We start from the raw sequence: 15,017 nt of genomic DNA, 5'->3' as shown, positions 1-15,017 counted from the left end.
CCAACATATTATTGCCTTATGTTATCCGATAAGACATAAAGGACATAAACTCTTTTTTCTATATAACAGAGAAGCACAGTAGGGTTGTATGTTGGGCTGAATATAAAGACAAGGCAGATCCGAGCCCGACGAGAGGATGAGCTGTAATTATTATTATATTGCAGAGAGAAGAAGTTCCCCAACAGTCAAATGTGTGTCCCTGAAGAAGGTTAGACCTTAGAAACCTGCTTCCAAAAAAATCTGATAAAAAATAACAGGGGCAGGGGTAACTGAAGTCCAGGCCCTGGGCCTAACATTAGAGGCGTTGCCTTTTTTTTTTTCTCTATTTATATGAAAATAATCCATGCGTCATGCTAAATACAGATTTACCTTACAAGAACGGCGCTCGTCTCTGGAAAAAACAAAAAAAAGTAAAATAAAGCCCCAGAACTTGTTTCTTGTCATGAGATCCATGCACCTGTGTGTGAAACGATTGTGGTTTCTGGTGGTCGACCTGATTCTAGGCGCTTCGTGGCAGCTGAATACTGGCGGCAGGTTCCATAGCGCTTTGTAGTTTTTTTTTTTTTTTCGTTTCCATCAGCCGGGGGGGGGGGGGGGGGGGGGGGGGGTTGTTTGTGATCCGCGTCGTTCTGGCAGTCGTCTGTATGCGGTTTCCTTAGCTTTGTCACCGATTGGCAGCATTCGGTCCGGGAGTAAACGGGTTAATCCGGAAAGGATTACGTTGTGATAATTTGAATACAATAGCAATTGGCAACACTGTAGGACTCCATGATTTTTTTTCCTTCTTTTCTTTGCATCCAGGTGGGGGACGACGAAAAAAAAAAAAAAAAAAGGGAGAAGGTTACGGGTCAGATCTATGGCACAGAAGGCTTGGCGGCAGCGGCGACGTTGTTACCGAATCTGCTGTAGAACCGTGGGCACCGCCGGAGGAAGATAAAAAGGAAGGCTGCGGGATCCGGGAACAGCACCCTGCGTCCTAAGCCCCCCAGAGGGTCGGTGCACCAATTTCCATCTTGGGGGTTGTAATTTTTTTGTTTTGTCACCGCCTGCTTGTTTGGCGACTGTGACTGTAAAATTTTGGTATTTGACATTTTTTATTCCTTTTCGGTAAATGAAAAGTGTTTATAAGTTGGCTGAGTTCTATGGCTTCAATATCCTTTAAAAAATAAAACACTATAAGGGAACCCACCCCACCCCCAAAAATAAAATTAAGAATAAGGGAAAAAGAAAAATATGGTTGATATTGCCACAAAATTGTTAAAATTCCTGACGTGCGTAAGGAAACGGTCCAAAGTTCACCAAAATCGGATTTTCCTCTAGTTTTTCGTCGTTTCCTTGTCTTTCTGCCCTTTGGCCGTCCGATTGGTGATGTTATTCAAACAAGACCGGATTCCCGCCAAGTGTAAGAGAGAGCCGGCCGCCTCTTTCATCTCCTCGTCGTCGCTCTCGGGCGGTTTTTCTGTGCGTCTCTTTTTCAGGGGCAGGGCGTCGCTGGGGATCCGTCGCACTTTCAGCAGGTGCTGCTTTTTCTTGTGTTGGGAGGAGTAGCCGCTGTCCCCGAGATAATCCTTGGGCTCTTTCTTTATCTGTTTTTTGTCATCTTCCTCTGTCTCGCTGAAGCTCTCGTGGCTCTGGAAGCTGATGTCACAGCCGTCCCGGCAGACTTTGGCGGCGAACTCATAATGGTCGTCGGCGGAGGAGGACGAGACTGAGTCGCTGGCAGGGGATGAGCTTCTTTTGATGGCAGATTTGGCGCTGCTGTAATTGTGGTCCTCTTTGGGGTCACTGCTGACTACCGGGGAGTCACACGATGGCTCGCTCTCTGTCCTCATGCGGCAGTTTCCGATCCCATTCCTGTAAAGAGAAAGAAGGAACAGAGGTCAGGACGCACCACGGAGAGGACAGACACTTGTGTGGATCAGGACTGGTAATGGGCGAGGACAAATGGGATCTAAATCATCAAGAACAATAGACAAAGTTTTACTGCAGCTCTGCTGAAAAGCATCATGGTCCAGTGGGGGTGGGGCTGTGACAACCTCACAGACGTAATATACAGGCTGGTTGTCAGCAGTAATAGATCAATAGCTGATACTGTAAGGCATGTGGGTCTCCTGTCTGATCACAATGTAATGATATTACTAGTGTATTCAGTGATGTCACTAACAGAGGGCGGGGCTGTGACAACCTCACAAACATCAAATAGCGTCTGGTTGTCAGCAGTAATAGGTAGAGCAGCTGTAACTGTAGTATAAGGTGTGTGGTTCTACTGTGGAGAAGATCAGATTTTTTTAAACTCCAGACTATTTTGTACGTTGCTCTATTTCCTTTGCTCTCCCCGCCCCGCTCTGGTATCGCGCACTTAGTCTGCGCGCCGCGCCTCCCCCGTCTTGCATCTTCCTAGAATATATTTGATCCTCCGGGGTCTATTAGACAGAATGATATTCCAATAAACGCGGCCGTCCGGCCTTATAAATATTCCATGCCATGCTATTTATTTTGTAGCCACAGGGCAGATTCTCAGCTTCAGATAAGAATTATAAAGAAGAAAAGAACCCTTCACTAACGAGACATTAGAAGTGGCTCATACTGGGCGATTTTTTACATTTTATTTTTTTAATATAAGCGGTCACGGGGTCAGATATGTATCCGTTTTCCTCCAATCTGGTGTTTAGTTCTGACCTAGTTCTTATCAAACAGCTGAGGCTTTGTTACAATGTAATAGTGTCGACAATATCAGTCAACCTGGAATCCAGGACAGGGAAGCTGCTGCAGTATTAAAGAGATTTTTTCAAGACCTAAATATTTTAAAAAAACATAAAAAAAAAAAAGATAGGTCATCAATATCAGATCGTTGGGGGGTCCGACTTTCCGCGCTTGCGCAGATCAGCTGTAGAAAGGGCCATGGCGCTTAATCAAGAGCTGCGGGAACTTACTTGTCACATGGCCTTTATGTAGCTCATTCAAGTGAATGGGACTGAGCTGCAATACCAAGCACAGCCACTAAACAGTGTATGGCGCTGTGACTGGTATAGTATGAAGAGGCAGAGGTCACTTTAAACAGCTGATCGGTTGGGGGAGGGGGGGGAGAGTGTATGACAACCACAAATCAGATATTGATGACCTATCCTGAGGATACGAGTCCGTGGTTAGGGTCCGCATTTATTGCGGGTCAGATGCGGACCCATTAACCCACAAAAGATGCAGACAGCACTCAGTGTGCCGCCCTGGTTCTGAAAAAAAATAAATAGAACATGTCCTATTCTTGTCCGTATCAAGTAAAAGCATAGGACTGCTCTGTTGTGGGCCAGATGTCTCGTTCTGCAAAGTGCAGAATGCACACGGCCGGTATCCATGTTTTGCAGATTCGCAATTTGCAGACTGAAAAACGGACACGGTCGTGTGCATGAAACCGAAGTCATCAACAATTAATTTCAGGGAAACCCCTTTAACCAGTTAGCATGATTGTGATACACTGTAGCAAAGTCTCAGCTGTGAGGAGTTTTGTGTGCCTTTTGAGTCCCTTGATGTGAAGAATGCTCAACTTCACTGACAGCAGGCAGAGATCTTGAAAAAAGGTGAATAACTAAGACTAAATCTAAAGAAAGTGGCGAAATATTTCTTTATACAAGGGTTAAAGGGGTTCACCGGGCTTTTTAAATTGATGACCTATGCTCTGGATAGGTCACCAATATCAGATCGGCGAGGGTCAGACACCCGGCACCCCGCCGATCAGCTGTATGAGGACACAGCGCGCGCCGTGCACACGTGCCGTCTCCCTACTCTCTTCCTGTCCGCTGCTGCAGTCTATGGTCTTTGCTATAGATAGACAGCAGCAGCGGAAAGGAAGAGAGACAGGAGGCGGCACGTGTGCACGGCGCGCGCTGTGTCCTCATACAGCTGATCAGTGTGGTGCCGGGTGTCTGACCCTCGCCGATCTGATATTGATGACCTATCCTGAGGATAGTTTAAACAATAATAAAAGCCCGGTGAACCCCTTTGACCCTTGTATAAAGAAATATTCCGCCACTTTCTTTAGATTTAGTCTTAGTTATTCACCTTTCTCAAGATCTCTGCCTGCTGTCAGTGAAGTTGAGCATTCTACACACCAAGGGACTGAAAAGGCACACAAAACTCCTCACAGCTGAGACTTTGCTTCAGTGTATCAGGGTAGACAACCATCATGCCAACTGGTTAAAGGGGTTTCCCTGGAATTAAATATATATATATTTTTTTAACATCAAGGGTGGACACCGGCCCTTTAAGTTTGCCCTCAGTTCACAGCACTGTGCTCATGGCAGGATGTTGCTGGAAACAACCTCGGGGCAGAAAGCGCTAAATGTTTCCACACTGGTTGACATAAAGTTAGCGCGCCGGGTCTATTCCTCCATCCCTCCGTAGAAAAAGAACAAAAAAAAAAAAAGTTTCCAGCTGACGGAGGCAACACAAATCCAAAATTTAAAGGGTTTATGCCATGGCTCCTTCTAACAACCTAGAACCAGCCCTGTGCCTCATATGGATCCAGAGATCTCACTATTCATTCCTTTGCTATCTTCTCAGGCTGGCAGCTCAGGGGGTGTGTCCTTTCTGCTGCAGATCTCTCTCCCTGTAACTGCCACAGCTTCTAAGGCCCCTTTCACACGGGCGAGATTTGCACGTGGGTGCAATGCGTGAAGTGAACGCATTGCACCCTCACTGAATCCGGACCCATTCATTTCTATGGGGCTGTGCACATGAGCGGGGATTTTCACGCATCACTTGTGCGTTGCATGAAAATCGCAGCATGCTCTATATTGTGCGTTTTCCACACAACGCAAGCCCCATAGAAGTGAATGGGGCTGCGTGAAAAATCGCATGCATCTGCAAGCAAGTGCGGATGCGGTGCGATTTTCACGCACGGTTGCTAGGAGACGATCGGGATGGAGACCCGATCATTATTATTTTCCCTTATAACATGGTTATAAGGGAAAATAATAGCATTCTGAATACAGAATGCATAGTGCAATAGCGCTGGAGGGGTTAAAAATAATAATAATTTAACTCACCTTAGTCCACTTGCTCGCGCAGCCCAGCATCTCTTCTGTCTGTCTTCTGTGCAGGAAAAGGACCTGTGGTGACATCACTCCGGTCATCACATGATCCATCACCATGGTAAAAGATCATGTGATGGACCATGTGATGACCGGAGTGACGTCACCACAGGTCCTTTTCCAGCACACAGCACAGAAGACAGACAGAAGAGATGCCGGCTGCGCGAGCAAGTGGATTAAGGTGCTATCGTACTATGGATTCTGTATTCAGAATGCTATTATTTTCCCTTATAACCATGTTATAAGGGAAAATAATACAATCTACACAACCCCGATCCCAAGCCCGAACTTCTGTGAAGAAGTTCGGGTACCAAACATGCTGATTTTTATCACGCGCGTGCAAAACGCATTACAATGTTTTGCACTCGTGCGGAAAAATCACGCATTTTCCCGCAACGCACACGCCTCTTATCCGGGCAAAAAACATGACGCCCGTGTGAAAGAGGCCTAACAGTAGATATGGCTGGTGACAGTTGAAGATAAAGGGCTCATGCACACAACTGTATGTATTTTGCGGTATGCAAAAAAATACGGCTGATGTCCGCGTGATTGCATCCGTAACAATATCAATCCTTGTCCACCCAATAAAATTTGATTGGGTTTTGGGGTGGAAAAGAATGTTATATGTTATATGCAATGGTAATGACTATATGTTGTATTTGAAAACGTATAAATAAAGATTTATCTAAAAAAATAATAATAAATCCTTGTCCACAAAACGGAGGCGAATAGGACATGTATGTTTTTTTGCGGGGCTACGGAACGGAAATACGGATGTGGACAGCACACTGTGCTGTCTGCATTTTTTGTGGACCTATTGAAATGAACGGGTCCGCAACCGATCTGCAAAAATAAAAATGGAACGGACATGGAAACAAAATACATTTGACGTCACAGAGCTGGAGCGCCGAAATCTCGCGATGCGCGAGCTAGCGCATGCGTAGTTCGTTCCCTGTGCTGATGCCAGCACAGGGAATGAACATGATGCCGACACTGCGCATGCGCTAGCTCGCGCACCGCGAGATTTCGGCGCTCCAGCTCTGTGACGTCAGCCAGCAAGGAGGAGATTCGGAGGACGCGGGGCGGTGCTGGGCTCCTTTCCGCTTGACTCATCTCCGGATACAGGACACATATCTGATCATTTGCATAACGATCAAAACGTTTTTTTTAGCACAATAAAAGCACAGAGAGCTATGGGGACTGGGTACTGCAGATGTGCTAGCGGCCATCTAGCAGCCCATGTCCTCAGCTCCATGCAAAAAAATCCTGGTGACAGGTTTTCTTTAAACCAGGGATGCCCAACCTGGGGCCCTCCAGATGTTGCAAAACTACAACTCCCAGTACGCCCGGACAGACTACAGCTATCATCTTACAGCCGGGCATGATGGGAGTTGTAGTTTTACAACAGCTGGAGGGCCGCAGGGCGAGCATCCCTGCCTTAAACTGAGCACGTTCGACCCAGCTCAGCGAGACTGGCAAACACATAAGAACAAAAAGTGGCGGCATACAGATAGATTTTATAGCTCAGCGGCTATACTAAGTTTTTAATTACATGCAAAAACAAAAGTATTCAGATCCAGGTGCTGGTCTGAAAAAATTTCATTTTCCATGGCACAACCCCTTTAAGGGCCCATTTACACGGGCAGCTGTTCTACCACCATTATGGTTGGCAGCACGCCCCTGTGCGCATGAGGAGATGATTGTTTGCCAGCAGATCGCTGGGCATGGTTACATGGGGTAATGATCAGAAGGTGTATCCAGACGATGACATCACCAGAATGGCGGTGTACATACCTTACAGCAGCAGCCATACTTCCAATAGGGTTGATTGGTAAAGGTCTGACGCCCTGGAAGATCCCTCTGCTGAGGACGCGGGCTCCATTTTGTATCACTCCAGGAGAAACTGTGGAGACAGAAGGAGAGGGATTGTCAGTATCCGGCAGAACATTGGGGGGACCCTACAAACCAACGTTACCACTATACAAGGTCCGGCATCCAGACAAAGGGCAATATCCTGCAAGCCCGGCCCTAAACAAAAACAAGACCATTTCCAGTTTTTTCCTGGTTCATACACAGAATGGTTTGTGGCTGGAGCAGCGACTACTGTATGAGAAGGCCAGTCCATAAATATCATTCATTTTGGCCTATAGCAACAGAAGTGGACTTGTCACCCAGCTTTCCACAAACGAATCGCTTCTCTCCTGCGGATCCTCACTGTAGTTCTGGTATTCTACTGATGAACCAGGAGGCTCTGGATGAAAAATGATGCATGGGATTGTAGGAGACACAGATTATCAGTGTTGCAATAATCTTAAATCTGGTGACACATCAGAGGCGTCACGATGTATCACACGACTGAGCCCTGGAGATTCCTCATTATCTGGCAGGGGTAAGATCAGCCATTCATACCTTTCCAAGGTTTAAACCTGTCACTAAACCCACCACGTCCCCTGATTTTCCATAATGGGGGGACGCCCTGTCTACAGAAATCCCCGTCATAGGCTGACATGAAGCTGGCAGTGTTGGCACCTGCTCTCCCATTGACTGTGCGGTAGACTGAGGATGGACTAGTAATGGAGATCTTCACTGCAGCCGTTGCTACCTCCCATGATCAGTACCTGTATCACATATTGGGGTTACCGGCCCTTTAAGCCTAAAAGGAACAGCGAGTTCCAACTATAAATCCATATCCGACATGGAAAGCCTCCAGGGACAGGTGATGTACACATAGTGAGGAGGGACATCTCCACCTCCCTCTCTCCCCTCCATCGGATTTGTGATTCATAATCTCTGCCCTCCGATTACCCGGCTCTGGCACAAGCTGCGCACAATCAAGGCCTAATTGCAGCCGAGACGTGGATCCGTCTGCGCTGTTTAAGCTAAACACGTGCGGCTGATCATAATATTGAATTTATTTTTGACAATTTTCATTGAAGTGACATCTGTTGGTGAATAATTTGCCGCCGGCGGATTTTAATTCCATGCGACGAGATTCCTGAAATTAGGCGGAGCTCTCTGATCGTTATTATCCGTGATAACGACCGGCGGGGGCTCTGCCAGGAACGGGGGCGCTCGCCCATCACAACAAATTTACCAGGAGGGATCCCCCAAAAAATTTCTCACAGAGAGCCAGGATATCACAAGAGACGGGAGGAAACGGGGAATGTCAGGTCGGAGAGGGGGAGGGGACGGCACCAGCTACGAGGACTGCGCGCGAGGGACCATAGGACACAATGGCGAGGTAACATCAAGGAGAAAAAAATAAATAAATAATCTGACCGATATGAAATCCCAGCCGCTGGAATCAGAAATGCAGAAACTCCGTTGACATTATAATAAATTATTCTGCAACTTTCTGATAGACTTTGTGTTTCACATCGTCAACTGTTTCTGTCTTTTTTTTTATTATTTTTTGCAATTACGTAACATTAACAAATAACAGGAATAGGACAGCATGTGATCAAAGAGAAGCGCAGCGCTGAAGTGTGATGTCATCAGCAAGCGCTGAGAAAAAGTGACATCAGAATAAGGCCCCACATACACGACGTGTCGACTTTGTGGTCGTGGATCTGCCAAAGACGCCTGTGGTTCGTGTGCTGTCCGCATTTATTTTGCGGACCATAGACTTGAACGGGTCCCGTGGTCCGCATTTTGCGGCCAAGTTTAGGACATGCCCTATCTTTTTGCGAAACGGACATATGGATATGGAAAGCACACAGAACCTACATATCTGTTCTGCATAAATATAGACTATGTCCGCAAAATGCATGATGTAGGTGCATGATGTACACGGAAGTAAAGGGATCCGCAAGAAAATGTGGTAGTATCCGTATTTGTGCATCCACAATTAGCAGACCGCAAAATACATAGGGTCATGTGCATGAGGCCTTAAAGAAGCACTCCCACAAAAAGTTGTAATCTCTGACCCGTTAGAAAGGTACATGATGTGAACTGTAGAGAAGGTAATCCTCTCACCAGTACCTCCCCTCTGATCCTCTGCTGTGTCATGTGACCAGCACTCTGACTCTCCAAATGACACAGCAGGGGTGAACAGGAAGGCAGTTTCTCTATGTAATCCTATGGGAGCATAGGATAGAGAAGTAACCGACTTCCTGTCCTGTGTTAGTTGGAGGGTCAGAGTGCTGGTCACATGACACAGCTGAGGGTCAGAAGGGAGGTTATAACTCACAAATGCAGTCACTGGTAAGAAGATTGCCTTCACTACAAAGTACATCATGCACCTTTCTAACAGGTCAGAGAATAAAGATTTTTGGGGGAGTGCTTTTTTAAAAGAAAAGCAAAGCAATTCATTAATACAGCACCGAGTGTAAAGTGTCATGTCACCCTCTGAAGATCCACGAGACCAGCACAATCAGTGCGCAGTCTGAACACATACTGAAGGGGTTCACTCACTGTCCTGACCCCCAGGAAGCTACCCCCCCCCCCCTCGACATATTGAGCGACTGTGTAAAATATCTGTCCAATGTGGACAAAATAAAGGGACTCCACCTGGGAAGAGATGAGGTCTCTCGGTCGTGATGAAGAGAAAAGTAATAAACTGGTAGAACTATCCATCAGGACTGGTGAATCCATAGACACTGGACTGCGAGGGCGTTCGGGCAAATACCCACCATGGGAAGATAGCGCTGTAACCTAAGAAACCAATTCATGAAACTGTGGCCCATCCCGCTCAAGTCCCTCCCCCGTGACTCCTATCAGGAGGCTCGGATAACCCTGCAGCCCTACTGAGTCTCAACGGCACAAGATTAATGCACAAAGCCCAACTTTTGCGGAACCCCCTTTGTCTCGGAGTAGATACTAGGAAGGGCCAGGAAACACATTTGAGGCTACGTTACATGATGGATCGGGGAGAATTAGTTAAAGTCTATTATCTGGGACCCCCACCTCTAACAATGCTCTCAGGTTGTCTGAAAGACCCGGAAGGGCAAGAGAATCCAAAAAATATTCTATACTAGGTGGATCTGATGGTCCGGACCTATGCAGATCTTCAAGGTATTTTACATGGGAGTATGCTCCAGGGGCGGACTGGCCACAGACACTACAGGGAAACTAACCGGTAGGCCGATGCCCAGAGAGACGCCCAAGTCCCCCTCTTAGCCATCAGCCAGTGTGCCGCACTGTGGTATTTTGGTTGGGGCGGTATTTTGTGCCGCACTGTGGTATTTTGGTTGGGGCGGTATTTTGTGCCGCACTGTGGTATTTTGGTTGGGGCGGTATTTTGTGCCGCACTGTGGTATTTTGGTTGGGGCGGTATTTTGTGCCGCACTGTGGTATTTTGGTTGGGGCGGTATTTTGTGCCGCACTGTGGTATTTTGGTTGGGGCGGTATTTTGTGCCGCACTGTGGTATTTTGGTTGGGGCGGTATTTTGTGCCGCACTGTGGTATTTTGGTTGGGGCGGTATTTTGTGCCGCACTGTGGTATTTTGGTTGGGGCGGTATTTTGTGCCGCACTGTGGTATTTTGGTTGGGGCGGTATTTTGTGCCGCACTGTGGTATTTTGGTTGGGGCGGTATTTTGTGTCGCACTGTGGTATTTTGGTTGGGGCGGTATTTTGTGCCGCACTGTGGTATTTTGGTTGGGGCGGTATTTTGTGCCGCACTGTGGTATTTTGGTTGGGGCGGTATTTTGTGCCGCACTGTGGTATTTTGGTTGGGGCGGTATTTTGTGCCGCACTGTGGTATTTGGTTGGGGTGGTATTTTGTGCTGCACTGTGATATTTTGTTGGGGAGGAAATTTGTGTCGCACTGTGGTATTTGGATTTGCAGAATTTTGCGCTGCACTGTGGTATTTGGTTGGGGCGGTATTTTGTGCTGCTCTAAGGTATTGCTGGCCCTGCCTACTTCTGTTGTCCCGCCTTCTGTCAGTGTGGACCCATCTACAACATGAGGGTACTTTTAGCTTATTCCCATTCCCACTTTAAGTTCCCAGTCCGCCCCTGGTATGCTCCCTCTGCGTACCAGGATCACAAATTTCAGGACCTCTTAACAGTGTATAAGCCGATCAAAGAGGGGTCCTACCCGGTTACCACACTATAATATTCATATTGCAAGGATCCACCTTGGCCACATGCTATACCGCGGAAGACGTTATTTACGAGGAATTCTGCCTCCAAGTATTTTTCCTTCATAACTGAGGAAGGAGATTGGCTCGAGTCTGGAATTACGTCTTTGGCTATGTGCCCCCTCATTGCAGCCTTGGAGGTAGTAGCCCACACTAATGCTATATCATCCCTATGCTGTATTAAATTCTCACCGTTTTCAAGATCTTCGCTTGCTGTCAGTGACAGGAAATTGTTTATCTTTAGAGGCTGAAAACCACTCCTGGCTTAATGGCAATCTGTCACCAGCGACCTCTGTATCCATAGACACACAGCTGTGGTTCACCTGATTAAGGCTTTGTTCTTAAGTTATGATACTATTTTTTTATCAGCAAATTTGGTGCAATTATGGCGTCACCATTGCTCCTGTTGCACCCAAGCTCCACTTATTTCTGTGGTCAGCCCCTCCCCGGCTGCTTTGATTGACAGAGCCAGACAGTGGCAGAGCAGTAAGGAAGGGGCCGGCGACAGAATCCCTTTAATACTTATCGCAGCTGAGAGTTTGTTTCTATTGTATAAGGACTTGTCATCGCTGATCTCTAGGCATGAATACATCACTAGAGAGCAGCGGTGACATCACCGAGAATGCCGCCTATCCATTCACTAGAGAGCAGCGGTGACACCACTGAGAATGCCGCCTATCCATTCACTAGAGAGCAGCGGTGACATCACTGAGAATGCCGCCTATCAATTTACTAGAGAACAGCGGTGACATCACTGAGAATACAGCCCATCTATTCACTAGAGAGCAGCGGTGACATCAATGAGAATGCCGCCTATCCATTCACTAGAGAGCAGCGGTGACATCACTGAGAATGCCGCCTATCAATTCACTAGAGAACAGCGGTGACATCACTGAGAATAAAGCCCATCTATTCACTAGAGAGCAGCGGTGACATCACTGAGAATGCCGCCTAGCCATTCACTAGACATCAGGGGTGACATCACTGAGAATGCAGCCTATCCATTCACTAGAGATCAGGGGTGACATCACTGAGAATGCAGCCTATTCATTCACTAGAGAGCAGCGGTGACTTCAGGCGCTTCTCTCCACCGACACATTTCATTCTTGTGAATACTAGAACACATGGCTGCTTGGTGAATGTGCCGGCCCTTTAATGCGATGCTCTTCCTCTATTACAGTGGAGAATTATAATTATTTACTGTGTGTCATGGCCGCTCTCTATTTCTGGATTACTCGACAATGACATGAAAGGCGTCGTCTCCAGCTGACTGACACAGATAATAAGCAGTGACTCATTGGGATTCTCCCCGTGCTGTTAAGGTCTCGCTTAGAAAACCCATTCAGTAAGTTAATAAAATACATCGTGTCGGATTCATGATGTGAAAACACATCTACACATCCCCAGACGCCACACATACACAGGGCTATGCTGGGCTTTGTGGTGCCCTGCTCGAACCTAAGGGAACAGTTTGTATCTAGGCTGGGAGGATTTACGCGTTTCACTCCAGATCTGTTCCCCATAGATGTAGCAGAGACAAGCTGCACAGATAATACAGGGGTGGACTGGAAACTTAAAGTGGCCCTGGAAAAAAAACTAAAACCTAAAATTGGCCCCGTGTTGTAGGTGGATCCAGTCTGACAGAAGGCCGGGCAAAACAAGTAGACAAGAAGTAGGTGGGGTTAATCGTACCTTAGTGCAGTACAAAATACCGCCCCCTGCAGAACCAAATCCCACTGTGCAGTACAAAATACCGCCCCCGCAGAACCAAATCCCACTGTGCAGCACAAACTACTGCTGCCCCCTCTGCAGTATTAAACTGCATCACTGTACAGGAATTCAGGAGGGCACCTGTGGCCACGGCCAGGGGCATACCGTATTTATCGCCCCATAAGACGCATTTTTCCCCCCCAAAGGGAGGGGGGGGGGGGGAATGTCCCTGCGTCCTATGGGGGTGAGTACTAATGAGCACTTATTAGTACCATAGGACCGGGTAGCGGTGAAGGCTCTGTACTCACCGCTTCCTGGTCCACGGCTGTGAAGGCTGCGCACGGTGTGAGGGCACTCTGTAACCTCACGCTGTGCGCGCCAGATCACAGCACAGCCGGAGGCAGGATGAAGAGGATTGCACTAAAGGAGAGGAGCGGCGGCGTCCGGGAGCAGGAGAGGTAAGTGTTTTTTTTTTGTTTTGTGTTCTGTGACTGATGAGAGGCATGGAGGCTGCTATGGGGTCTGAAACATGGCCATGGGGGCTGAAATATGGCAATGGGGGCTGATATGGGAGCTGATGAAAGGCATGGGGCTCTTATCTGAGGTCTGATTGGGGGTCATTCACATTGGGGTCTGAGCTGAGGTCTTATTAACATTGGGGGTCTGATTGGGGCTGTCATCTGAAGTTTGATTAACACTGGGGATCTGACTGGTGGTCTGACCCGAGGTCTAATGAAAAATAATTTTTTTCTTATTGTCCTCCTCTAAAACCTATGTGTGTGTCTTATTGGCCGATGCGTCTTATAGGGCCAAAAATACGGTAAGTACCTCATGCTCCTAGCATTAATTAATGCTGAGAGCATCACATCGTTAAGTACCCAGGTGGCGGCCATTAGGAGGACTCTGGTGGCCCCCTAGGGCATCGGCCGTCCGGGAAATTTCCCTGTAGGGTCTAATGGCCATTCCACCTCTGTAGATATAGGTTCCCGCTGTAATGTCAGTCACATGTAGTGTCGCTGTCTACTCACAACCTGCGTGTAAATCATGTGGAGAATTCAATAGCATCATGGCGCTGGCAGCGGCGATGTCGGGATCTGTGAAAATCAACCAACAGATACGTTACTAAACGTCAGCGTGAAATCTTACACTAAACTTATAGACTCTATGACAGGGAAGAGACGCAGGTAGCCCACCACCAGGGGGCGCAGGCCACCGGCCGAACAGTCACATGATCCGAGAGCGGAGGAAGGAAAGGGACAGAAGAGACGTCACACAGAGCAGAGGACACGGGTCAAACCCCCAAGCCCCCCCCCCCCACAATCTCCTAAAACGCCCAGTATCATAATGTAATATAGAGCTTCAACGCAGCCTCGTGTTGTCACTGAGGTATGAGGTACTTTGGGCTTCGGGTATCTAAGAGGCTGATCTCTGCAATGGTCTCTGGCAGTAAGTCTAGCCTCCAGGAACGGTCTGATGCCCCCTGTCCATAAGGCCCTCTGAACCTCGTGCCTCTGCTACAGCAGCTACACTCAATGAAAAGAAAACTCATTTTGTAATATGAACATTTCTGTTTTGCTCCGTTTCAAGTTCTCTGGATGCAGCCTGCAGTGTAAAGGATGGAGGTTTTCATCCTCCTGGTCACAGCTATGTCCAGGCTCCAGCCTATATGTATACACAATAACCGTCCTTCAAGCTGTATCGTATCCATACTCATTCACACAGATACTAGGCCACATAGGGTGAACCCTGGATGTAACCATGACAACCACAATACTAAACCTCCATTCTTTACACTGCAGGATGCATTTAGAAAAATATCAAATAGAAACAAAGTTTAGAAGACGTTTTTGTTCGGCATTTATGACTAATCGACAATTTCTATTAAAGGGGTTGTCCCGAATTAGAAAAACATGGCTGCCTTCTTGTAAAAACCGCACCACCCCAGTCCACAGGTTGCGTGCGGTACTGCAGCTGTGCTCCAATGGCTACAATAAAGCCAAGTTGACACTACCTATGGATGGCGTGGTCTCGTTTTGGGAAGCAAGCAGCCATACTTTTCTAATCCTCGACAACCCTTTTAAGTTTAGCCCCTACACCATAAAAATGTTTATTTATAAAACCAATGAGCCCATAACCCCT

The 15,017-nt window shown here is 47.4% G+C and overlaps 1 protein-coding gene across 4 annotated transcripts in view; it reads right to left on the bottom strand.

Moving 5' to 3' along the window:
• Window positions 1-591: 591 nt before the first annotated feature.
• FOXN3 (forkhead box N3) overlaps window positions 592-15,017 on the bottom strand; it is a 141,465-nt gene continuing 127,039 nt past the window's right edge. For 3 of the 4 annotated variants that reach the window (XM_044272819.1, XM_044272821.1, XM_044272820.1), the window contains exons 5-6: window positions 6,882-6,990; window positions 592-1,854 (exon numbers count right to left, since the gene is read on the bottom strand). In XM_044272819.1, the coding sequence (XP_044128754.1) occupies window positions 1,317-1,854; window positions 6,882-6,990 (647 nt within the window). In that variant the 3' untranslated portion in view covers window positions 592-1,316. Of the gene's footprint in view, window positions 1,855-6,881; window positions 6,991-13,906; window positions 13,973-15,017 lie in introns of all 4 variants that reach the window. The other variant, XM_044272822.1, reaches the window with a different exon arrangement.

This window comes from Bufo gargarizans, chromosome 11 (assembly GCF_014858855.1).
Source record: "Bufo gargarizans isolate SCDJY-AF-19 chromosome 11, ASM1485885v1, whole genome shotgun sequence".
NCBI lineage: Eukaryota > Metazoa > Chordata > Amphibia > Anura > Bufonidae > Bufo > Bufo gargarizans.
The sequence above is the reverse complement of the archived record's forward strand: the minus strand, read 5'-3'. Positions and strand labels throughout refer to the sequence as shown.